Genomic DNA, 27,147 nt, shown 5'->3' on the forward strand with positions numbered 1-27,147 from the left:
TTTATGCGTGAACAACTGGGGAAACTCTTAAATGCATACTGCCTACCTGTAGAGAGCTGCACTCTTGCACACCTGACTACCCTCTAGGGAGCTGCAGTGTTTTTATTGGCTGGGCAGAGGCTCTGAGAGGCTCTGGAGTCTGGACTGTTGGAGGAGCATTAAAGACAATGCTGAGAGCCAAATGGCAATCCTCCATTGGTTGGACGTGAAATGGAGCACCGATGCCCAAATCTGCATCCTCCAAAATGGAGCTGTCAATTCTAGCATCAGTGGGGCTCCATCCCCGCTTCGATATGCGAGCAAGCGTCTATTGGTGGCACATTCCCACTAAGCCTAGGAGAGCTAAGGAGTGTCTCTAGGAGAGCCAAGTGGCAACACTATCATGTAATTTCAAAACAAAGCAGGGCATGAGCAGATTCTTCACCTTGTTTTGAAGAACCATTTTGAGATTTGAGATAATGCAAGCTCTCGAGTTCATCATGTACTCTCTCGTTCGTGTATCCTCTTGAAGCAATCAAGTACGCCCATGATCGTTTGCACTCTTGTTGTTGCTCAATCGGAATATTTCGTTGCAAGCATTTGAGTCCATCTTTCGAACTAGCAACGCTCGGCAGAAACTTTACCGTTTCTATGCTCAGCTTATCAGCCCCTCAATTCAGAAGTCCTCACCTGACGCACCACATATGAGGGATAGTTGCCTTCGAGCAAACGGAAGACCAATGAATCACGTTCCTTTCTCCGGAACAAGAACAACGAAGGCAGAGGTTCTCTTTGGAACGATAGAAGCGAGCGAGGAAGGAGCGCATATTTGGAGGAATGTTAAAAGCCTTTGGTTCGGTGGGAGGATCGCAAAGGCGAGGGGATTTCATTATAAGGGACTATCTGTCAAAAAAAAGGAATCTAGCAGAGGCTTGGAAGATGGGAACCGCTTTGACAATAACGTAGCGTTTTGTGCTTATAAAAGTGGACAATCTTCGACGTGCAGCTCATTTCATAAGGAAATGGTAGGTTTTGTGAGGATCAGAGATCACAGGACAGCATTTTTCCGAGTGATGAGCAACGCAAAATCAAGAGGAGATCCTACAGATGGAAGGACTTCGGCGGGAGAAGCAAGGCAAAACATTTTTGACGAAAGACTGACCATGAGAGAATATGGGGCGGATAATCCGAGAGCAAACACAGACGGTTATGATGAAGAAGGTTCTCGAACAGAGGGAAATTCAACCTCATTTTCTAGCTTGCAAATGGGTGAGAATGCACGAAATTTGCCTCAGCCGAGACAAGAATTAGATGCTCAACAATCAGATGAGTTTGAAAGATTAATGGATGAGGGTGGGGCTTTGTTGAAGGAAGGACAAGAGGGCTTGGATGGTAAAGTGGAAGTGGGAGTCGCAGAACGCATGCTTAACGAGGCTGCTGATTTGTTTGCCGCGGCCAATGCTATAGACCCCTTAGATTTAGCAGCAGTTGAAGGTTGGGGAAATACTCTACTTGTGCATGGACAATTAAAGCTAAAGTTAAGCAAGCAATTGCGGGCAATGCTTTCAGAGGCAAATGCACAATTGTCCTATAGTAAAAGTAAAAGGAGCACTAGGATGAACGCTCAAGATCAGCAAGGATGGGAACCAGCCAGAATAGACCGGATGATTCAATCAGTATGTGAAGAATGTGAGGAGCTGTTGGTCGAGGCTGGTCGAAAGTACCGGATGGCTCTTTCCCTAGATAAAAATGATGTTCGTGCCTTATACAACTGGGGTTTAGCCCTTTGTTATCGAGCTCAGCTGATAGCAGCCGAAGGCGATGAGGTCAATCTAATCGTGTTAACATATTTCCTTTCCTTTCATTTGGAATTCGCTAGAACTCATTACTTTTGGCAATAATTGTTTGTTTTCTTCGGGATGGAAAATTCAGTAAATCTAGATATCCGCTTAAAGGGCTGTTAGTCATTGATGTATATCATTTATTGGTATGGACAGGCTTTAGCATATATGCTTTTCTGATGCACAATAAGGTGTTGAATATCACAATGGCTTGTTTGCTCTGCCGTTATCCTGTAAGTTTTTCCAGCTTTGTCTCTTTGAGATGGTTGGATTCTGCTCATGCAGTGCAATGCGGTGTTAGTGCTGTTGTCAAGCTGAGCAATCACATCATTGTTTTTCATCCTCAAGGGTGAGAACAAAGAAGCTAGGAAGATTCACTCTGTATAGATAGTTGTTCCATATTTTAGTAAAGTCTTATGTGCCCTGACCAGGAGGAGATGGAACTCGAGTTTTCCATTAGTAAAGATGGTGAGGTTGTTGACCCTTGGAACCAACGTATGGGGGACTCAACTTCGGCCAAGGGAAAGCTCTCAGATTGAAGGATGAAGCGGATAGACGGAGATCCCGCACAAAGGATGAATGGATCTGCCAACCGAAGGACTTGGCAAAGGGGGGAGTAGCTTGAACCTGCCCGTCAACATCCTATGGAGAATGCCTAGTCCTAGGCGCCACTAGGCGATAAGTCAAGTGACGTTACATGATAACAGCAAGGCGGCGAAGGACCCTGACTAATAGAGATTAGGCGAAGCAGGCGAGGTGAAAGGACCTGACAAGTGAGTCAATCTGCATGATCAATGACACCGTTCGAAGGCTGTGCACGAAGGATTCGTTTGAGCAAAGTTTGTCAGCCCGGACAGATACAAAGTAAAGGCACCTACCCTTTTGACAAGGGAGGTGTGAACTATTGTAAATGTGGTGGAAGCTTGTATATAAGGTTTCAGAGTCCTAGAAGCTAGGATCGTTCCTGCAACATAGGCAACTCGTGTGTGTGGAGTGCATGAAGGATTGTTTGGGCAAAGTTTGTCAGCGCGGACATATATGAAGTAAAGGCACCTACCCTTTTGATAAGGGAGGTGTGAACTGTTGTTAGTGTGGTGGATAGCACCCACCGTGAATGTCAGTCTTGTATATAGGGTTTTAGAGTCCTAGAAGTTAGGATCGTTCCTGCAACATAGGCAACTTGTGTGTGGAATGCAGTCCAGAGTGTTTGTAATTGAAGACCACTTCAACTTTCAATGATTGCAATCTTTCCTTCTATACTATTCGCTTCGCTTTGAGTTCATTCCCCCTTGCCTCCACGCTGTGCATACGCTTACACCAATTCGCAAGGGGGACACCCCTTTGGCCATCTGGAAAAGGCAATTGTCCAATTGACGAACCAGTGCCACCATCACCACAATTCGGTGTTAACTTTTGGCAATCCTGCTGGGAGTGCAAAAGTTTGCACTCTGAGAAGTTAGTGGAGTGTAAGTCAATTGATGTGCGGTTCATGATGGAGCTGACGGACGCAAGAACAAGAGACAGACTGAACTATCAACAGCAAAGAGAGGAGTGGATTGCTGGACTTGAAGCTGAGACAAGGATGCTTGAGATGATTATTGAAGACAACGAATCCATGATCAAGGAAAGTGAGCAGGCCGATGAGTCCGCCAACGTCTTCGCCGAACGAAGGGAGAAAAAAGAAGTAATGAAGAGAGTTAGTGAACCCCACCTCTAGCGAATTTGGGGAGTTTTAGCAAGGATAAAGGAGCTGATTCTCACCACCATCACAAGGAAGAAGACCGAATGAAGAAGAGCAAGCAGAGATGGATAGATATCTAGGCAACAGAGACTTCGTAGATGACAAAAACAAAGACACCTTGCTAGTAAGGCCACTAGTGAGCGCACACTGAGGAGCTGATGGAGCAAAAGGATCGAATATACGGATGAAGTTCAATGGGACTTGGTCTCATGTTCATAATTGCCTAGGAGCTGCAATCCAGCAAGTCACTTGTGAGGAAGAGTACTTGATGTATTTTACCATTACTTTTGCCAACAAAGCCATTGGATGGTACAAGTAGTACCCCTATGCATACTTTGCCATGTGGGACGAGTTGAAAGCTGTGTTCTTGAAAAGGTTCCAATACGAATTTTGCAAGGAAGACGTATTGTTGAAGCTGAACCGCCTCAATCAAATGAAGGGTGAATTAATGTACGACTTTGTAGTATGAATGAGGGTGTTGACCAAGCAGCTCAACAACGCACAAGACAAAATTGCGTTGTGGTATTGTTTGATGAGAGGTCTCACTCTATGAGCGGAGTTGTGCAACATGGAGATTACATATCTAATGAGGACATATAATTGGTTGGTGAGTGGTCTCACACTAGGAGCAGAACTACATAACATGGAAATTACGTACTTAAAGAAGATGTACGACGAATTGCTCAACAGAGTGATTGTGCTAGAAAAGGGGAACAACATAGCCTCGAAAGAAAGAGTTCAAGAGGCAGATAGCGATGAACGCAAAGAAGAAGTGGTGTTAAAAAAGGAAACCAAAATCGAACAGGAGGAGCTCAAGAAACTTATGAAGAGATGGGCATTGGAGGCAACCCCGAAAAGGGAAAGACCTGGACCTACAAGTGCAAGACCAATGGTCACACAACGAATAAGTGTTGATTGGGAAGGTATTGCGAGACAAACGAACAGTGGATGTCCACCAAGGGGAGCAAGACTAATGAAGGCCTACTAGGGGAAAGAGTTTAGAGCAATAGCATGGTATGCTCCTTCTGTGGGAAAGAAGAGCACTGAAAGAGCGATACTTGGATGTGGAAAAAACCAACTTGATACGCTAAAAAAGGCATGCGACCAATGATCGTGCCATGTGACCAATGATTGTGCACCCCGAGCAAGCATGGTGATAATAGATGTAGATTAAGTGGCGGTCACAAGGACCAGCCCAAACTTAGCCGAAGAAGCCAAGAGAGCAGCCATTTCGCTAGAAGAAAGAAAAGATGGCAACGAAGATCAGCTATGAGCTGAAACAAAAAGAACTAGACATCAAAGTGGGAGAATCATCGGGTTGACAAGCAAAGGAGGATCAACTGATGAAGCACAATGAAGGAACGAATGAGGGCAATGAACCCGAGAATGAAGATGAAGCCTTCAGATGGCGGATCAGAGATTGGTGATGCCTGTGGGCATGTTGAAAGACGACTGCATCAAAATGAGTGGAGCACACTCCGCGATCACGTTCATTGTGGTGACGATGGAGAGCAAAGGAGGGTACCAGATGCTGTTGGGTCTACCACCCAAGAGGGCAAAGACGTGTGAATATCGATGGGTAAGAGCACGATCAAGAAGACTGCAAGGCTATGCCTCAGCTATGGAGGAGAAGATGCTTGCACTTAACATCGTGCCGGTTGCAATGATCGATGCACTGCCGGTAGCCACTGAAATGATGTCGAAAGTCGAAGAGCTACACATGGCTTTTTGCAAGTGCTTCATCGACGACGATAAACTACAAAGGGAAGTGGCGAAAAAGCCACCAAGTCGAATCAGGCAACTGAGTTGCAGTGGACAAATCACTCAATGCCAGCCAATCAATGAAGTCAACGTGGGATCACGTGTGAAGAATGGAAGGTGATCCCGATCAGGTGAAGAATGCCCCGACAAGTTCCTCAATGAAGCCGAAGTACTTTGCCGAGTGTACAAGCCTAGGAATGCACAGACTTGAAGGGGGTTCCCACCAAACTTAATCCAACACCAAATCCCTCTCATTCTGGATGCTGAGCTCATTTGGCAGTAGTGATACCGGATGAACACCAACTATCCAAATTGGTGAAGGGGGAGATTGGTCAGCTGCTCAAGGTAACGTTCATCTACCAAGTCGACTGAAGCGATTGGTTGTTTCCCATCGTATCATGTTGAAGAAACATGGCGAGTTGCGAGTCTACATTGATTCCTAGATGCTGAACGAGCAAACCATCAAAGACCCAATTCCGCTACCATTCACAAACACCATGTGGGACTGGATAGTTGGCCATGTGATGGATTTGTTCATGCATGGATAGAGTGGGTACAATCAAATCTCACTAGCCGAAGAGGACCAGGAGAGGATGACCTTCATCACCAAATGGGGATCATACTCATGCAAAGTGATGTCATTCGGGTTGAAGACACCGATGATGTTTCAATGCTTCATGGTAGAGACTTTCCAAGAGTAGACCCGAATTTTTCTAGTGTGTGTTCTGTGTGTTCTTGGGCATATTGCTGGGGTACATGATCTCTGGTGAAGGCATCGTAACCGAAAAATCTAGGATAGAGACCATAAAGAAAGATGAACGAGCCAAGCAACATCAAGCAAGTGCGTTTGTTCATGGGATTCCTCAGTTTCTTTTGACGATTTATCAAGAAGTTTGCAAGAGTCGCCTAACCACTTCATCGTTGACAAGTAGAAATGAAGTATAATGAAGCAAGAAACAAAGCGAAGCATCCTAGATCCTGCAAGCGATGGTGATCAAGGAACTGATCCTCCAAAAGTCCGACTGGATTTATGTGCATGTTTATGCATTGGGGATGTCGATTGGGTCCATTGTGTCAAAGACTCTATGCTCGTATTACCGCAAGTGCTTTGTTGGAGAGATGAAGCAAAACCTACAAGATCGGTCATGGGTAGAGCTATCTATAGAGAAACGATAGGGTTTGCAGTGGAGCGATCAGAAAATAGACAATACTCAGACACAACTGAAGAACGGAACTCAGAAAACATAGTGCCTGTCGGTAATATGAAAAACTGAATACAAGAACCTCAAGCTGTCGTGTCTCAAGGACCGTGGCTGAGGTGAATCAGAAAGATGATTCCATGTAGAGAAACAATAGAAAAGATAGCAGCAGAGGGAGCGTAACGTAGTCCTCCGTGTAGCTTGATGATGACGAAGATGATGAAGGGCTGGAGCTGCCCTAGGAAATGGCTGAAAACCAGCATGCTCTGAGGAAGGAACCTTCAGGCTATTTGGAATAGCAACATGATGAAGAAAAGGAGCAGATCTGGAGTAGGAGGGGACAGATCTAGAGCAAAGGAGCAGAAGAGACAGATTTGGAGTAGGATGGGACAGATCTGGAGCAGAAGGAACAGAGCTGAAGTAGAGGAGCAGATCTGGAGCAGAGGAGCAGAAGTTGGGACAGATCTGGAGGAGAGGATGGAGCAGCCAGGAGGCAGGAAGGAGAGGCAGAGAGAAGGCAGCAGCCAGGAGGCAGGAAGGAGAGGCAGAGAGAAGGCAGCAGCCAGGAGGCAGAGAGGAGCAGAACTGAAGAGGAGAGGTAGAAGTGGAGCAGGCGGGGCTGCAGCAAAGCATGGAGGAGAAGAGGAGCAGCTGCAGGTCCTGTCCTGTCACAAGGAGTGTGGGGGCAGATGCCTTTTATAGGCCAGACCTAGCTGGTCGGCCAGTTGGTCGGTGGGCCTGCCAGCTGGTCGGCCAACTGGTCGGCCAGTTCTGGTCGGCCAGACCAGCTGGTCTTTCTGGCCACTTGTTTGGCTGAGATGGCTGGCCTTTTGGCTGGCCTGTGAGCTGTTAGTTTGCCCCATAAATTGGGGATTGTTTAGTTGCTGAATACCCCCTCTCAATTGCCAATTTAAAGGGGCAGACATTGTGTGCTTGGAGCTTCGTGTAAGGATGTCGATGGTGGTGCTGGCTACCCCTGTGAAATGCCCAAGAGGAGATCACAAGAGGAGTGCCCTTGCAAGGGAATTGTTCACTTCCTCAAGTGTCGGAGTTACACGTATGATACCAGATAGAAATAAGAACACTGTGAAGCTTGAGAGAATAAGCCACCCCCTCTTAACGCCGAAAGGTGGAGGAAAGAGCAAGAACAAATTTGTCGTAGCAGCACTGATAATCCAGAGAGGTAGGATTTCACCAAAGGAAGAGGTCGTAGCTGAACAGTGATCCAGTGTGTGCCCGATCTTGAACCTCGGGAGAGAGGAGTCTATCCCCGCCTCCATGTAGATCCTGGAAGTTGATGCCGATGGAGATCTGGTAGAGGTGAAGGATCATGACCTCCTTGTTCGAAGGAATGGGGAGTGTCAAGCCTGAAACCGAAAAGGGAGGGAGGGATGGGTGTAGAAGATGGAGGTAAGAAAGGGAGGGAGGGATGGGAGTAGAAGATGGAGTTCTGAAAGGGAGGGAGGGATGGGAGTAGAAGATGGAGTTCTCTCCCTTAGTGTGCAGCGGAATGAAGAGGAGGGAGCGTAACGTAGTCCTCCATGTAGCTTGATGATGACGAAGATGATGAAGGGCTGGAGCTGCCCTAGGAAATGGCTGAAAACCAGCATGCTCTGAGGAAGGAACCTTCAGGCTATCTGGAATAGCAACATGATGAAGAAAAGGAGTAGATCTGGAGCAGGAGGGGACAGGATCTGGAGCAAAGGAGCAGAAGAGACAGATCTGGAGTAGGATGGGACAGATCTGGAGCAGAAGGAACAGAGCTGAAGTAGAGGAGCAGATCTGGAGCAGAGGAGCAGAAGTTGGGACAGATCTGGAGGAGAGGATGGAGCAGCCAGGAGGCAGGAAGGAGAGGCAGAGAGAAGGCAGCAGCCAGGAGGCAGAAAGGAGAGGCAGAGAGAAGGCAGCAGCCAGGAGGCAGAAAGGAGAGGCAGAGAGAAGGCAGCAGCCAGGAGGCAGAGAGGAGTGGAACTGAAGAGGAGAGGTAGAAGTGGAGCAGGCGGGGCTGCAGCAAAGCATGGAGGAGAAGAGGAGCAGCTGCAGGTCCTATCCTGTCACAAGGAGTGTGGGGGCAGATGCCTTTTATAGGCCAGACCTAGCTGGTCGGCCAGCTGGTTGGTGGGCCTGCCAGCTGGTCGGCCAGCTGGTCGGTGGGCCTGCCAGCTGGTCGGCCAACTGGTCGGCCAGACCAGCTGGTCTTTCTGGCCACTTGTTTGGCTGAGATGGCTGGCCTTTTGGCTGGCCTGTGAGCTGTTAGATTGCCCCATAAATTGGGGATTGTTTAGTTGCTGAATACTTTCCAATTAAAAAATGCTTCCACAATGGGATGGTCACTCTAGAGGACCTGGAAGGAAACGTATTGTTGAAACGAATCAATGAAATGAAGATTTTTTGGCCACATGTCAAATTTGCTCAGCTAGGATTTGTAGAGGAAGTCTTGAACGAATGCAAGCAATTGACCAAAGGAGCGATTACATGTCACATCAGAATTGACAGGTTACGCATGCAGGATCATGATAGAGGAAGCACCAAGATTTGGCACAGACACCTAGAAAAGTGGTATGAAAGAAGACCAAATGGTCGTCACGTCCGTACATTTGGATGTGTAGCATATGCACTTGTATTGCAAGAATTGAGAGGAAGGCTTGATGACAAAGCTGAGAAGTGCATATTTGTGGGCTACAATGTTGAAAGCACGGGTAACAAACTCTATCAATCTGGCTACCAAGAAGGTATTCACTAGTAGAGATGTTATTTTTGCTAAGAAATCTGATTTGCCCCTTGCTGATTTTGTCAAAAATCAAGGTTCATTAGTTTCATTTGAAGGGCTGCTGCCCATTTCTTTTGACAAAGCTGAGAAGTGCATATTTGTGGGCTACAATGTTGAAAGCACGTGTAACAAACTCTATCAATCTGGCTACCAAGAAGGTATTCACTAGTAGAGATGTTATTTTTGCTAAGAAATCTGATTTGCCCCTTGCTGATTTTGTCAAAAATCAAGGTTCATTAGATTCATTTGAAGGGCTGCTGCCCATTTCTTTTGATACCAAAGGGCTATGCTCAGAAAAAGGGTGTAGATTATGATGAGACCTTTGCTCGGACTGCCATGCTGCACTTTATGGATAGTATATCCAACAGTTGGACATTAAGATTGCATTTTTGAATGAGGACCTCTTGCATAGGAGAAGTGCTCACCTCTCATCCCTATATGGTCTTCTGCCTTGCCATGCTGTAACCTTCGCATAGCCCGCTCTACCATCCCAGCGGTAAAAAGAAGTGAATAGGGTGAGGCTGTGGTGGATGAGGCAAAGGTGGCTGATCTGAAATCTTATATAGTGACTCTACATATTCTATGCCATATGTGAGAATTGGATAGAGGCGTGGGGGGTGGCACTTTCAGATTCTCCTCCAAACCTCTGTTGAGTCATTGCTAAAAAATAGTTGGTACATGTCCCAATAGTTTGCCATCTCATATGTGTGTCTCTTGCATTGAGTAAGAGATTGATGTAGCCTCTTTGCCATACAGTTCGAGATCTCACATTTGTCTATCTTTCACTTGAGACAGGCTTGAGTGGATCAGCACTCATCATAATACCAACTGGTTTGGGGAATCTTTCCAGCTTTGGACTTGTGGTAGATTGAAAGGTATGTGGGAAGTTGGAGAGGATGGATGTGGGTAGGAATTCCTTGAGCTGAGTAGTGAGAGTATCTAGAGGTGTCTGCTGATCCATCTGTAGCAGGTGTAGATATACAACATTACTATGTATATAGCCACTCTCATGCGTAAAGTGTATAATGGGATCTATGTAGTATTAGTAGTAGACGTAGGGGTGGGGGTGGGTGGATGTCCTACCATAGATAGTAATAGGAGGTATGGTTTGCCCATGAAGGTAGGGACGGTGAAGGAGGGTATGATCTCCATAGTCTCAATAGATCAGAGGACGTAATCCATAGTGCTACCTCTGCCTCCATGGGGGAAGCAAGTAAGCACTCCTGAATCCGGCCATCTCTCCAACCCATTATAAATAATGAGTTGGGGGCACGCTCCAAACTCCAATATTTGTCTACCGTATTCTTTAGTCCCATGATCAGCAAAGAACTTGTGTATCCCGAAGTCCTCTTCATCTCTTCTTTGACCTCTTGTTTGGCTTTAGAAGCCACCTCTTGCTTCACAACATCCGCCCATCCCTTCTTGAGCTCCTCCATGATTTCGTTGATGTTAGCCGGTGGGATCTCCCCTTCTTCCCTCACGTTGATGCCCTTCATCTTGTCCTTGAGTTGTTTGCATGGTGTCCTTTTGTTCCTCCAATTTGGAAATCCGTGCTATGTAGCTGTTCTCTTGCCAAACAATTCTGTCCCGGATAAGCTTCAACCCATCTTTGGAAAGGTCTCCAAGGACACTTCTCTCCTTCGGTTGGGCAATGTGCTTCTCCAGTTTTTCAATGATGGCATTGAGCTTGCCATGTAATCCCTCCCATCTTGAGACCATGTGGGTGTTGTCTTGGATGCCATGCTGTTAGTTTGTACAAGTTTTTGTCCCATTTTGTGTACGAGGAGGAGGAGGTGATGGGAGCAGGCAAAGGGGCGATGGCAAATACGGATGAACTTTAGGTATGGATGGATGGCCGTATGGACAATAACAACATACAGACGGGAAGTACGGATGGCATACGGACGGCAAGTATGCAGTAGGGGAGGAAGCAACAGGGGGGCCTCGGAGGGAGTAGTGGGGAGGGAGGAACAAAGATATATATATATATATATAGAGAGAGAGAGAGAGAGAGAGAGAGAGAGAGAGAGAGAGAGAGAGATGTATTAACATCTTCAGGAGGGCTCGTGGGCCTATGAGACAAAGTACAATCACCAAGAGTAAACCATACAAGCCACTGTGGGCTACTAGCTGGGGGCTCGCTAAGGCCCTTTTTGCATAGTAGTAAGTACTAAGCTAAAAACAAAGTAGTACTCAAACTGAAAATCAAAACACATAACCTGGTGCCACGGTGGCTCTCCTATGAGCTGCAAAAATATCTCATAGCTGTGTCTGTCGAGTCGTCTCTCTCGGTGGTGGGGACCGTGGTCTCCATGATCTCTGTATTCGGTAGGCAATGTCGATAGGACCCTCTGGTCGGGTGATCTCCCCCGAATATGGCTATGATGGGTTGGACCTCCATCGTGCCCTAGTTTGCCGTCTCTGCACCTCTGGCTGTGTCTCTCCACGTTGCTGTCTCATCCCATTGGCCCACTCAATCCTCATGTCATCTATCTTCTCCTCCTCAACTTCAGTATGTCCAGCGGTAGACTTAAAAGTGTAAAAATTTGTAACATGTCGTTGGGCTCGATCTAGTTTAGTCACAGGTGCCAATGCCTCCTCTTGCTTTCTAATGCGGCATAGCAAGGTCTCTCTATGTCATCGCATCTCCATCAAATAGAGACAAACGCAAGCTTGGTTCTGGAAAAATGAATCAGCTGAGAGGGAGGTCCGAACCCATGTCCCTCTTGAAATAAGCAATGGTATCGTCCTCGGATCTCATAGTATACGGGGTAAGTACACAAAAACTGCTCCTTTCTCTCCACCTCCTCCAAGGTGCATAGTCCACAGATCCGTTGCTCTTTGGGTGTACCTGTGGCTCTCCCTGTCTCAATCCTCAACTGATGGGACGAGACCCGCATTTGTCCTATGGCAATCCTCAAAGCATGCGAGACTCGTCTATCCTCCAAGTACTAGGGTTTGATAATCACCCCATCCACTGATATTCAGAGGAAATGATCACGGTAGAGTTGGAGCTTGGTGGGAAACTCTTGCCCCCCCCCCCCCCTCTCCCTCTCCCTCTCCCGTGACGTGTGGAGCTGAAGTAGGTCCAATGATATGGTTGATCTCATCCCGTGGAATTAGGTGTTCAAGGGCATCTAAGTTGTACTTAAATGGGGGGAGGCGGTCCATCTGGATGCCCTTGCTGCGAAACCATTTGGATATGCATGCGTACCAAGCCATGCTAATTCCCCTCTCAGTTAGGCATATAGACAACTCTAGTGCCAATCTCGGTAGTCTCCCTCTAGGCAAGGTCTAAACCCTGTGGAGATAGTTGACCGTTTGGAAGATGGCATTAACTTGGAGCGATGTCATGTTGGAAATAAGTGCACACTAGGTGTACTATTTCTCTAATCTACATTTTTGTCTAGTCTTAGTCTTGAGTCTTGAGTGTGTGCCATGTGGACCTCCACATTTATCCCATAAGCACTCTTGCTCATGGTCTTGTACTTGGCCCTATATATTCAGGGGTCACATCTATGGAAATATCTCACATCTTTCAGTGTTTGCTTCATCTCTCATGCAGTCTTCCCTGATGTTCTAACTTAGGATGATACCATGCTAGATTTCTAACATGGTATCAGAGCCATGAAGATCCCTCTCCTCTCCTCTCCTCTCACTCTGCTGGAACCCTACCTTCGTCTACGCATCTTCTTTCAGCCTCTGGCGGCACCTCTACCTCTGCCCACCATCTCTGTCTGCATCGCCCTCTTCTACGCTCCTGCTGGCCGTCTCTTCTCCGATGTCTGCCCCGCCATTGTTGCTGCACGCACCTCTTCTGCTACTGCCCGCCATTAGTTTGGCTCTGCCTCGACATTTGCTCCTACTGCTGGCCGCCGCCTACCTCTTCAGCTGCATGCACTTCTGCCCTGCCATTCTGCCCGGCATCTGCTCCATTTTCTGCGCCATCCAGGCTGCCTCATCTATGACAGCCCCGCCATATCTGGCCGCTTCTGCCTGCCCTGTCTCTTCCCCTCTTGCTGCTGCGGAGGATCTCTACGGTGCTGTTCGAGTCTACCTCTTCAAATGCTGTGCGCCACCTCTTCAACAGGCCGCAACTTCTTCTGCATTCTGCCCGTCTACCTCTTCAGTTGCTGCACCTTCAGTTGTTGCACTTCTCCAGCAGCTGCCCACGAAGATCTACCCCAAAATTCTGCATCTCTGCTCTCTTTGTCTCCCTCTGGGTATCGTGGCTTTTGTACTTCATCTCTTTCTATCTGTAGCAATCTCGATTTGCAGCTGTCTCTCTCTCGGGTTACCCCTGAAAAGGTGGAAGACCTGAGGCAAAAACAAAATGGATTATCTTCTTATGCTGCAATATTTCAGTTCTATTCTTAATTGTTCTCTCTCTTGTACGGGATTAGACACACTGCCAAGTATGGTAAGACCTTCCCATCTCTCATATCTGTCTATGCTTTCATGCTATCTACCACCAATGATCACCGATGATGTAGATCATGGGGTAATGTCATGTCTATTTGTCTACATGGACTCATCTTTGTACCTACCCAAGAGGCACCCCTGCATTACTCACTCTAACAGGAGGATTGCCCTTAAGGGCAAGAGTCTTAGCTTCTGGTTCTCCCGCGGCTCGGTAATATCTAGCTAGATCCCTGGAATGGGATCTCAATTCGGCGCCTTTTGATTCGAAAAGAGTTGCTCCTCGGAGAGCACGGTACAATGAAAGTTGTAGGCCGTGTTCGGGGGGGAGTCATTGTCTATCGCCGGCCTCCCCCAATCAGGTAGGCCTGAGAGACAATAGCTTACCCCGTGGCAGATGTCAGCGGTTCGAGTTAGGATTGCCCTTGAGGAGGGATTATTAGTCAAGGTCCATCTCTCTGTCTATCTACAATCAGTCAGTCTCTCAGTCTTGTGTCTATCAGTGTGATCTACAGTCATATGTCTTTGACACTCTGTCTATCAGTCTATATGCCTATCTTTTGTGGATTAGCTACCCACATTCTCTTGGCATTTTCTGTCTATGTCCCCATTTATCTTCTATTTGTCAGACTCTCTCATGTCTATCTGAGAGTCTCTCTCTCTGTGGGACCACTCTACTGGCTGATTGTCTCTCTCTTTGTCTGTCTATGATCCACTTTTGTACCTACCCTTGTGGACCCATATGAGGATATCACTTGAGGAGGGGTATCTTAGGATCTTGTCTGTCATGTCTTCTGTCTTGTCTCTCAGTCTATCGGTCTTTATGTCAGTCTTCTAGTCTTGTCTTTTGTCTTCCTCCTAGTGTCCACTTAAGGAGGGTGTTGGAAATAAGTGCACACTAGGTGTACTATTTCTCTAATCTACATTTTTGTCTAGTCTTAGTCTTGAGTCTTGAGTGTGTGCCATGTGGCACCTCCACATTTATCCCATAAGCACTCTTGCTCATGGTCTTGTACTTGGCCCTATATATTCAGGGGTCACATCTATGGAAAGATCTCACATCTTTCAGTGTTTGCTTCATCTCTCATGCAGTCTTCCCTGATGTTCTAACTTAGGATGATACCATGCTAGATTTCTAACATGTCATGTATGATTTGGTGGGGGACAGAGGTTTTGCTCCGAATCATCTTGGAGCCCATCATCACCTGCAACCTCTCGAAACGCTGCCACTCAGTCTCACTGATAGATCACCCCCCCCAGAAGGGGTGCTGCGTACATGGCCGTTGGTCTCACCAGTGTGTCAAATAGCCATCCCTTCGTCGGGGGGTCTTGAAAATGTGCTTGGAAGCATAGTCTCTCTAGTTGAGCTAGAGCTTCTTGCCCTCGCGTAAGGCGTACTTTGGCTGCATGGGTCATTCGTGAAGATTGGTCTTGCAAAGACTGCCCCTAGGGAAGTGTACGACTGTACAGGTAAGTGAAGCTCTGTCGGTGAAGAACTACACTTGAGGTGTTGAAGATCATAACCTTCGTCTTCCCAAGGTTAACTATCTCTCTCTGCAAAACACTTCTAAGGCCCTGGGTGCCGTTGTCGGCCTGCTGTTGAGGAGGATAGGAGGACTATGTCATCTGCATACAATAGTATCTATATCATCAGATCAGCCAACAACGACCCCTCACCCCCCAGATGGTCAATGAGGGTCGTGAACTCATCAATGTGTAGCCTGAATAATGTTGGTGAGAGAGGCCATCCTTGCTTCACCCCTATCGTGCTCTCAATCCGATCTGATAGGCCTCTAGGAGCACAGACTCTCTGACGGACTCATATAAGCTCATCACTCCCTAGATCATATCTGTTGGGATCTGCATTTCCCGAAGTCGTCTAATCATGCGAAACCGTGGGATTGTATCAAAGGCCTTCTGAAAGTTCACAAAACATGCATAGACTTTCTAGGATCTCGACTTCGCCTCCTCGATGACTGCCCACAAGGTGAAGATGTGATCAAGGGTGGAATGTTGCCTCTGAAAGCCAGACTGTCCCAATGCTCTCTACCCATGTGTCTCCGTGTAGGGGCGGATCTCTCTCTCTCTCTCTCTCACCAACCCATATATCTTGGCTAGTGTATGATCAATCATGAGGTTACAGTAATTCCCAGTGTCCATGGGGTCTCCTGCTTTATGTATTGGAGCAATAGTGGTGGTACTCCAAGCGAGGGGAAAACGGTTGCGCACAACATTATTGAACATCTGTGCTAGGATCGGGGCCAAGACCTCCTGTCCATGTGCGAAATGCTCAATGCGTAACCCTTTGTGGCCTTGGGCTCTCAGATTGTGAAGTCGACGTAAAGCAGCTCGCACATTCTGTGCTGTGAACACAACCAACATGTGGTGCGTCTGGGGAGGGAAGACATGTCCTGTGGTATCTGAGACGGGACATCATAGAGGGATGTCGCATAAGTGTGCCAAACATCAGGATTCGTGATGGGGATAGGTGGCTTCCCCTTTGACGAGTCCCCAAGCAAAGGTGGAGTCAGCTCCTCGAAAAGATCAAATCACCTCATCCATCCTATGTGATAGAAAAGCCTGCCTCTTACGCTGTGTCAAGCGTCGATAGATCTACTGTGCTTGTGGTTTCGTGAGGTGTCCCAAAAGCCTACTCTTGTGTGAGGTGAAATCCCATCTCTCATGCATTTATCATCAAACCATGGATTTTGGGGCATCTTCCGAGATGGAGGGGGGGGCTGTAGAGCGAGTTGTGGGAAAGGACCTGGTGGCGGCATCTTGGACCACTGAGACCGAAGTGTTGGAGGCATGTGAAAGATCTTTGTCATCTTCCAAGTGGGTTGGTAGCTCGCGTGACAAGTGGTCCATATGTACATCTAGAGCATGGTCAAACTGTATGTGGGTATGGGTGGGTGCCGGCTGGTCCCGCCCTACTGCTGGTGTGGTGGTCAATATACTAAATGCCAAGTAGGAATGGTCCGCACCAAGTGGGGAAGAAGGGATCGTGAGGTCATGTACCTATGACACAAAGGCTAGGGAGGCTATCAGATAGTCCACTGTGCTCATTCCCCCTCCATGTGGAAAGCAAGTGAGCCCTCCAGATGGCCATTTGAGAAGGCCATTATATATTATCAGGTCATGCACTGCTCCCATATCTAGTAGGTGTTGGCCATATCCTGTAACCTGTGCATCCTCTGAGTGTCTCACTAAACCGAGCTCTGTTGGGTCCATCTCAGGCACTCTAATGGGGTCATCTCCGAGTTGACTTGTCTGCCCCCTGTTCTTGTATTGAAGTCACCTAAAAGGAGGATCTCCCCTTGACTAAAGAACTCCGTAATGTCATCATATATCGTCTCATATGGGCTGTGCCCCTCTGTGGTGACCTCATGGGCATATAATGATGTATCTGGAGGAAAGTAGCATATGGTAATGAAAATGGTACTTGCATCTTGTTGCTGCAACCAAATCCACATGTGTCGTGCATGTTCCTCTTGACACATCACAGATATGAGGGGCCGTAAATGTGATTTGAAGAGGACAGCTACACCTCCAAAGCCTCGGACTCTAGCGTCTCTCCTTAATTTCTTCCTGTAAGCTGATTCCCATGTGTACCATGTTACTACAGGCAGCCCTCTCTCTGGGCTCTCGTGTGTCTCCGTATAGAAAATGATGTTTCTATCAGTGTATGTCTCTGAAAAACCTCCCGGATCTGACCAAAGAGTGCTATTACAGTTCCATACAGCTATCTTTACTCTGCCCTGTGGCACAATCATATCAGACCGACACCATCATATGTCTCCTGCATCCCTATCTTCCCTTTCCTCCCTTGCTGGTCTATCCCTTATAATGACTTTGCCATCTCTGTAAACAGCCCATTTCCCATCCTGCCTTGCTGCCATAACTCGAACCATACCTTCTTTGCGATGTTCTTGCTGTAGCAGCGTGAGATCATCATCTAGGTATGTCTCTGTCCCCTTCAGTGCTGCTCTCATACTCATAAAAGTATATCTATCTGCTGCTGTCCTGAATCTCGCTATAATAGGTCTAGACGGTGCATCATCCTTGCCTATTCTCCATGCCCCTTAGGGGGAGAGAGAGAGAGAGAGAGAGAGAGAGATTATTGGAGGCTTCAGAAGACCGATGGGTCTATGAGACTGTGAGAAGCTTGATACAACAAGCTGAAAGGGTGGAGCTACTAAAAATGAGCATCATCGCCCATAATAAATGCCAATTACTACACAGTCATAATATCATCAGTGCTACATAGTCATAACATCATCATCATCATCATATCAAATCAGATCCGATGTCAAGTATGGACCGATACAACAAATACTGGAGGCCGAAGAGTGGAGGTCATGATGGACCGGTTGTGGGTGGGGCTATGCTGGTTTGAGGTCAGCATGTCGGTCATGACCCAATCATGAATAGAGGGGATGTCCCCAAGCATGATCAATTCATCTACGAGTGTTGTGTCGCTGGCTCTGGATCTGTACCTTGCCGATTATCTGTGATGTGGTGATTTGTGTGATCTGGCTGAAGAACTCTGTAGTCATACTCATGATTATAGAGTCCATCGATGTGTCTCCCTGTCTCTACGATCTGAGTAAGCACTCTCTATGCCTAACTGCCTCATGGATGAAGGTGGCCAGATATCTCTACTGTGGGTGTGGGGTGTTAGATATACTCAATGCCCCACCCTCCTGGTAACCACCAGTGGTCCAAGGTGCTCAAGTTGTAAGGCCCCCCATATGAGGAGAAGCCATGTGTGAGCCCGGGACACTAGATGGATCCTAACTTGCATGTCAGATGAGGTCTATCAATGATACCGTTGATGGTAGAAAGGTGATTGTGTAAGAGCCCCTTATTCTTGCTAGGGCTTGGGAAAATATTCCCTGAATATTCCATGGATGACTGGTCGGTTCCACCGACTAGGTTGATCTGACAACTGCCCTCATAGCTATAAAGAGGTGACCTCCCCAGTCCATTGTACCAGATCAGATCTTCCAACAGAGATATTCCAGCTAGTAGCTCTTCACCTAGTATCTATCTAGATCGCCATATAAGCTCCACTATGGGAGCGCACGGGTGGACGGAGCCATCATCTGTACACATCAGTATTGAAGGAAAATTTTTTTCATCTCGAGTTTGTTGTGTACTCTCTATTCTTTTTTCAGTTTTTGTTCCGCTGCGCCGTGTAATTTAACATGGTATCAGAGCCCAGGTGCTCTAAGGATCAAAGAATAGAAGAGAGGCGAGGGCTTCAACAACATACGAAGTGATGGCAACAAGAAGCGTCATCGGCTCGAGTTCAACAGCTGCAACTGCACCAGCTTCGGCATTTGAAGATGAAGTGCTCCTCTCACTCGATCTCCTGTAGTTCACACAAGGCACATCTCCCTAGGTACTCCCTTAGCTCCCCCACTCTTGATGTGGAGTCAATATGATGAAACTCGAAACAAGCCAATAGCGATCCTCAATGAATGGGGGAGACATCTAGTTATACTCTGGAGGATCAATAAAGCCCTCATCGGAGATGTGCAAGCAATGATCCCTGTAGAAGGTACAACCAGACGGGAAAACAGTTATGGCTTCAAAACCAGACGGAATTTTACTCTCCAAAGCTCTTCCTCACTCCCTCTCTCTGAAGATACACTAGGGCCCAGGACAAATTGTCGGGCTGGACCCCCCCGAAGGTCTTTATTAATTGCAGAAATTCTGTTACCAGAAGTTCAGCTTAGAGCTGTCTCGTAAGTCTCTCTTTTTCAAAACGTGAAAAATCCACTTTTACAAGAGCTTCAAGCTCCATTCAAATTGGCAACATGCCACTTGTCTAAAATCTAGACTAAATCCTATTACAAGTCTCTAAGGGCCATTCTGGAGTCTTCAAAGCTCTCGGTCACACGAACCGCCTCCTAAATGCTTGTGAGGCTTCCATTTCGCTTAGGAAAAATAGTCCTTCCTAGTACATGCAACAATTAATTAAAGCGCACCACCATGGTACCCATTAATTGTTAGCGCTTTGCATGCAAATAACGCACTGTGGACTAATCCTAGTCACGGTGGGCGTCCCCACTGAACACATGTGCACATCAAAACAAATATATATACAAATAAACATATATATATTTTCTCTGGTTGACTAGGGTCAACACTCTTGATTATAATTAAAGAGCTTTGACTAAGGGTCAAGGCGCCTTAATTATAGCCAAGTCTCTCCAACCGAAGTTGGCACATCTTGGTTAACCGGGGTTAACCCTCTTGGCACATGCCAAGTCTTGTTGACCGAAGTCAACACTCTCTGATCGCAGTCAGGTTTACTTGACTGGAGTCAAGTATCTTTGACCGTAGTCAATCCTTTGACCATTAAAATAACTCTTTGACCATAATTAATACATATAAAACTCTTTAATTATGATCAAATAAATGGTCAACTGTACTTTGACTTAGGATATTTACATTATGGTGACATCCCCTCGGCTTCTATTCAGTTGACCTCAACTGAAAAGCTTCCTTGTAAACACCCAAAAGCTGTGGATGATCGGATAACATGTCTTCGTCCATCCACTTGGCATCTAATGCGGTATAATTCTTGAATTTTACAAGATACCTGTAAAATTCCTTACCCTGAGGGCCTTTACGTACAGTATGGTACACAATTTGCTCTAGCTGAAGGACTTCCTCCAGCTCATCCACTTCTGGTGGATCCTCTGATACTGGTTCTGTAGGCTCTGGTCCTTGAAATTTTTTTAGAAGACTCACATGGAATGCATTGTGAATCCTCCAATGCTCTGGCAATGCTAATCTGTATGCAACCTCATTTATTCTTTCTGTAACCCTAAAAGGGCCATAATATCTGGGAGATAACTTTGCATACACTTTCTGTTTGCCTTTAAACTTGCGGAGCCTAGCTTTTTCAAACCTCAAAAGTACCCAGTACCCTTCCTTGAGATCTAGTTGTCTCCTATGTTTATCTGCAGCTCTTTTATGTTTCTCTTGAGACCTTTCAATTGCTGTCCGGACTTGGCTATAAGCTGTCTGGAGGTCTCTCACAAACTGATCAGCTGCAAATATTTCATCTTTGGTCCTCAATATAGGTGGCAAAATCACTTTCCCATATATGATTTCAAAAGGGGCTTTCCCTGTAGAGCTATGTATTGTATTATTGTAAGCAAACTCTACTAACGGTAGGTAGTTTTCCCAGTCTGAACTTTGGTCACCCACGTAGCATTTCAGCATATCCAAAATGGTAGAATTTGCTACTTCACTTTGACCATCTGTCTGGGGATGGAAAGAAGAAGAAAAATTCAGATTCGTCCCCATGTTATCAAATAAAGCTCTCCAGAATAGACTGGTCATTCTGGGATCTCGATCACTAACAATGGACTTAGGCATACCATGATGTTTAAAGATCTGTGCCATGAACAGCTTAGCCATATGATCTGCCTTTATGGTTTTGCGAACCGAAAGGAAATGAGCTTGTTTGCTGAATCTGTCAATGATAGTCCAAATTCCATCATTCCGTGACTTTGATCTCGGCAAATCAAAAATAAAGTCCATTGTAATACTTTCCCATGGTGCCTGAGGCACGGGAAGAGGCATAAGTAGGCCAGGTGCCTTCCGTCTATCATACTTCACTTTCTGACACGTTAGGCATTTCGTAACAAACTGATGTATATCTTTCCGCATTCCTGGCCAAAAGAAATATCTCTCCAGGGCTAGAGTTGTTGCTGTAATTCCTCTATGTCCAGCATAGGGAGGTGCATGGCATTCCCCCAAAATCTTTTTCCTCATCTCCTGGGTGATGCATAGGCAATCATCTTTCATTAAATACCCATCTTTCAGGGAATAGTGACTGGTGGATTGCCCTTCTTGCATCTGCTGTAAAATTTCACCAAAATCAGGATCATGAGCATATTGTTCCCTCATGCCTTCCAGGTCCTGATGATAAGCAATAGTTACATTATTGACCTGGGGTCTTCGGGACAAGGCATCTGCCACTCTGTTCCGAATTCCTGGGGTATGGACAATCTGAAAATGATACATTGACAGCATGTTTGCCCATTTCATATGCTTCTCTGAAAGCTTGGTCTGAGTCAAAAAGTATTTCAGACTTTGGTGATCTGTTTTGACAGTAAAATCTGCACCCAAAAGATAATGTTTCCATGTATGGATGGCATGAATTACAGCCAATAACTCTTTCTCATAGATTCCTAAATATCTTTCCACATCCCAAAGTCGTCTGCTTTCATAGGCTACTACATGACCATTCTGATGCAATGCAGCCCCAACACATTCTCCACAAGCATCGCAATCCACATCAAAAGACTGATACAGATCCGGAACTACCAGAATAGGCTCTGTAGTCAACTTTTCCTTGAGTGTATTGAATGCTTTCTTCTGTGATAATCCCCATGTGAAGGCTGCATTTTTCTTAGTGAGGTCATGTAATGGAGCTGCGATATCAGCAAAATGTCTGATAAACCTTCTGTAGTAAGAACACAAGCCTAAAAAGCTTCGAACTTCATGCACAGTTTTCAGCTCTGGCCATTCCTGAATGGCACGGATCTTCGCTGGATCCATTTGTATCCCATTCTTGGATATTATATGCCCCAGATAGTGGATTTCTTCCAGGAAGAATTCACTTTTCTTGCTGTTTGCATAGAGCTGATGATTTCTCAGCTCTTGAAACACTATAGCAAGATGTTCTCTGTGGTCTTCCTCTGTCTTAGAAAAAACTAAGATATCATCAAAGAAAGTACCCGTAAAATGCCTGTACTTCCGGAAGATACGATCCATCATTCTATTGAATGTGGCTGGAGCATTTGTCAACCCAAAAGGCATCACTAAGTATTCATACAACCCGAATGTAGTGCGGAATGCTGTCTCGTGCACATCCTGAGGCTGTATCCTCACTTGGTGGTAGCCACTCTTTAAGTCTATCCTGCTGAAAACTGAACCTCCATTTAATTGATCCAGGACATCATCGATACGCGGAATAGGGAATCTATTCTTGATGGTCATTTTGTTCAGTGCGCGATAATCGACGCACATACGGAATGAACCATCTTTCTTCTGTACTAACAGTACAGGGGAACAGAAAGGAGACGAGCTGGGCTGAATCAACCCTTTGGACAGCAAGTCCTGTACCTGAGCCATGATCTCCTCTCTCTAAGTCGCACTGACTCTATAAGGGGGTCTATTTGGTGGTTCACTACCAGGCATTAACTCTATCTGATGATCTTCAGGTCTCTCTGGGGGTAACTCCCCTGGCAAAACATCAGAAAAGCAATCTTTAAAGTTTACAAGAAACTGAAACTTATCTTTGTCTGCATCATTCATTTCAGCATGCATATCATTCTCTTTTTCTTTTACAAAAACCATGTACGCAGAAATTGCAGACTTTATTGCTTTACCGCATGAAACATCAGATACAATGGGGATAGTGTCCCCTTTATTCCTAGCAATTAAACGCTGATTTTTCCCCCTATGCACAAATTCCAGCACTCTTTCAGGAAGAGTCAACTTCACTGCCTTGCGGTGAAACCAAGGCATCCCCAAAACTACATCATAATGTTTCAGTGGAGAAATGAAGAAGTCTTCCTGATCCACATAACTCTGAACATGAAGACGGAGCTTCCCTATCAAGGGAGTAACTGGCACAGGATTCCCACAAAACATTTGATCGGCATCCAAAGCCCTGCCTAGCTCTTCCGTCTTTATTCCCAGCCTCAGGGCTAGATCCTCTGATATGAAATTATCAGTAGCCCCTGGATCAAATAAAATTAGCGCTTGCTGGTCTCTAACTTTGCCCCATGATAGCAGTAATTCTCGTTCTTCTGGGTTCAAAGCATGACCCAGTATATCAGGAATTCCTCCTGCCATTGGCTTTTGCGGTCCTCGTGGCTTCTGTGCCTCTTTTCCCTTCGATGTTGAAGGCTTTTCTGGGCACTGGGCAGCCACATGCCCCTCTTTACCGCACCTGAAGCATTTCCCATCTCTACGGAATTCCGCTATCTGTTCAGGGGTGAATAGAGATTTGCCCTTATAAGTCTTTGAAAACTGAGTACCCCTCGGCTTCTGAGGCTGAAACCCTTTCTTTTCAGCCTTGGGGGACTCTTTCTTTTCTGATTTTATAAAATCAGTTTTCTTTTTATCAGCATGTCCTGCATGCAAGGATGGCACTGTAGATGGATCTTGTAGCGGCACAAGACTCGCTACTGAGGCTGAATGCATAAGATCTTGAATATTCTTTGACCCCAAAGCATTCACTACTGCCTGAATTCTTGGAGTGAGACCTGCTCTGTACTTCCTCATCTGGGTGCCTTTGGAGATCTTTTTGAACGGTGCAACCTGCAAATAAGCATCCCAGAACTTTTGGTTGTACCCATCCACTGTATCTCCTGCATCCATGTGCAAGCTGTCCCAATCTTGAAGAACATGGTCTCTAAACTGTTTAGGCATGAACTGTTGGTAGAAGGATTTCTTGAAGCCCTTCCACTTCCTTGGGGCTGACCCATCTGTGGTCAGTGCACTCCACCATGCACTAGCCGTTGCTGTCAAGTGTAAACTGACCATTCTTAATTTGGAGGATTCTGAAAATTTTTCTGTACCAAATGCAGCATCAAACTGTCTGATAAACTGCAATGCTTTGTCTGTATGACCATACTGTCCATTGTAGGTCATAAACTTGACAGATTTTCCTCCCTCTTTAAATTCCCTGGTCGCTTTGGAAGACTTTCTCTTCTCAGACTTCTCGTGTTTCCTTCTTTTCCTGGATGGTTTATCTGATAAGGAAGAAGAAGACACAGAAGTCGAACTCGAGGTAGACGGTGATGGACTAGGAGATCGGTGATGATGCCTCGATCTCTTTTTACTATGGGACCGTCTCCTATGAGATCTATGAAATCTCTCTCTCTCAGACTGTACACGAGAGTGTGCCTCCGGCATTGGCACGTCATATACTGGATTAGGCATAGCTTCTGCTTGAAACAAATGCTGAGCCCTGGGATCCCTTTTTAGATTTTCCAGCTCTTGTATACGAGTGCGTACCATTTGTTCAAATTCTTGTTGAGTGTGCGGCACATTTCTCTGTCCTGGATGTACATCCCTATCTTGTGAATCCCACTGGATAGGTGATTGATCCATATTCTGAGATCTGCAGATTTCTCACACAGTGCGGGTAACTGATGCACACTACCTTTGCTTTTCCAACAGAAAAGGTACCTCAACAAGAGGTGTTTTGCATTTACAATCTATGCCAGTACTGGCTGTCAGTTCAAGGCATATACCCACACAATTGCCAAAGCATCAACAATTTATATTCCCCTTTTCTGGCTGCTGCAGATGGCTTCAAAAGGCATCTGTTTCCCCTTCTCTGTGCACAAAGGCATGCATCTCTTTTATTTCTGCAAAACTCTGATTTTCTCTGTTTTCTGCTGATTTTCTGACAGTAAAATGATTACCAGATAGGTGGGCATTGATGGCAAAACTGTCTCTGCAACTCTCTTTTTTTTTTTTTTTGGAACAGTGACCAGATGGGTAACTACTGGTTACATTAACCAGATCAGTCCTGTTCTGGTCTGGTTAGATGTCTGTAACTTGGCCACTAACTGAACCAAACTGGTTAACTGCACCAGTCCAGTCTGGTTAGGCTGTCCTCTGACCAGATCCCTAACCAGGGTCAGCTAACTGCAGTTAATTTGAACAAGGTCACACTAACCACAGGTCTGCCAGCCTGGCTGCCACGTGTCAGTGTGCCACGTCAGCTCTGAGCTGGATGCCACGTGTACTGCCACGTCATCACCATGCATATGCTGCCACGTCAGCATCCACACGTGTCTGCCACGTCAGCTTTGTGCATGCCACGTGTCTGCCTAGGTGGCACCCTGGCCACGTCAGCAACAGCCAAAGGTTTCAAACCTTGGCTATGCAGGAGTCGTCGCGCGTCGAATAAAGCTATCGGTTTGGACGTCGATACAAGTAGTGAGCAAACGACGAAGTGGCTATCGATAGCGCAAATGAACTCCACTACCATAGGTCCGATGATGGCAGACGAAGGTGTGGACCCGAGAGGTGCTAGTTGGTAGGTCGGTGGAGCGCTGCCTGTTAGCTGCGACAGAAGGGAATTGACGTGGAACGAGCTTGACGAAATCTTACGGGAGATCATGACGGGATTCAAATGATCATCACGGACGAAGAGATGCCTTCACGGGGATGCCTGCGCCGCCCATCTGTTTTCATAGAGATACAAACGTTAAACCGGAAGGCGTGAGCTTCTTTCTGACGGGATTTGTAGGTTTTCTTTCGTCGATCCCCTGCACGGGCGTAGGTGCTGCAAAGGTGATCAGCAGCTCTTCTTGCGCTATGCCATCACTTATTCTGCGTCACAGACCTGCACTCTTCAACCTTACTTGGATCGTCACATTTTAAGGAAACTGTCAAACCACGCTCTGATACCAATACAACCAGACGGGAAAACAGTTATGGCTTCATAAAACCAGACGGAATTTTACTCTCCAAAGCTCTTCCTCACTCCCTCTCTCTGAAGATACACTAGGGCCCAGGACAAATTGTCGGGCTGGACCCCCCCGAAGGTCTTTATTAATTGCAGAAATTCTGTTACAGAAGTTCAGCTTAGAGCTGTCTCGTGAGTCTCTCTTTTTCAAAACGTGAAAAATCCACTTTTACAAGAGCTTCAAGCTCCATTCAAATTGGCAACATGCCACTTGTCTAAAATCTAGACTAAATCCTATTACAAGCCTCTAAGGGCCATTCTGGAGTCTTCAAAGCTCTTGGTCACACGAACCGCCTCCTAGATGCTTGTGAGGCTCCCATTTCGCTTAGGAAAAATAGTCCTTCCTAGTACCTGCAACAATTAATTAAAGCGCACCACCATGGTACCCATTAATTGTTAGCGCTTTGCATGCAAATAACGCACTGTGGACTAATCCTAGTCACGGTGGGCGTCCCCACTGAACACATGTGCACATCAAAACAAATATATATACAAATAAACATATATATATTTTCTCTGGTTGACTAGGGTCAACACTCTTGATTATAATTAAAGAGCTTTGACTAAGGGTCAAGGCGCCTTAATTATAGCCAAGTCTCTCCAACCGAAGTTGGCACATCTTGGTTAACCGGGGTTAACCCTCTTGGCGCATGCCAAGTCTTGTTGACCGAAGTCAACACTCTCTGACCGCAATCAGGTTTACTTGACTGGAGTCAAGTATCTTTGACCGTAGTCAATCCTTTGACCATTAAAATAACTCTTTGACCATAATTAATACATATAAAACTCTTTAATTATGATCAAATAAATGGTCAACTGTACTTTGACTTAGGATATTTACATTATGGTGATAGAAGGTGAGCTTCATTGGGAGCTCACTCTACCACCCAGGTTCTGAATGTGTTTAATTGTTGAAGATC

General features: G+C 46.1%; 1 protein-coding gene across 1 annotated transcript in view; it reads left to right on the forward strand.

The window, feature by feature from the left end:
- The first annotated feature begins 531 nt into the window (after positions 1 to 531).
- Positions 532 to 27,147, forward strand: part of LOC147902846 (uncharacterized) — a 45,022-nt gene continuing 18,406 nt past the window's right edge. Inside the window, exon 1 of the mRNA XM_087373359.1 lies at positions 532 to 1,805. Coding sequence (XP_087229485.1) covers positions 684 to 1,805 — 1,122 coding nt within the window. The 5' untranslated portion in view covers positions 532 to 683. The remainder of the gene's footprint in view (positions 1,806 to 27,147) is intronic.

Source organism: Dipteris shenzhenensis, chromosome 4 (genome assembly GCF_047967505.1).
Source record: "Dipteris shenzhenensis isolate YYH24624 ecotype China chromosome 4, Dip_SZ_1.0, whole genome shotgun sequence".
Taxonomy (NCBI): domain Eukaryota; kingdom Viridiplantae; phylum Streptophyta; class Polypodiopsida; order Gleicheniales; family Dipteridaceae; genus Dipteris; species Dipteris shenzhenensis.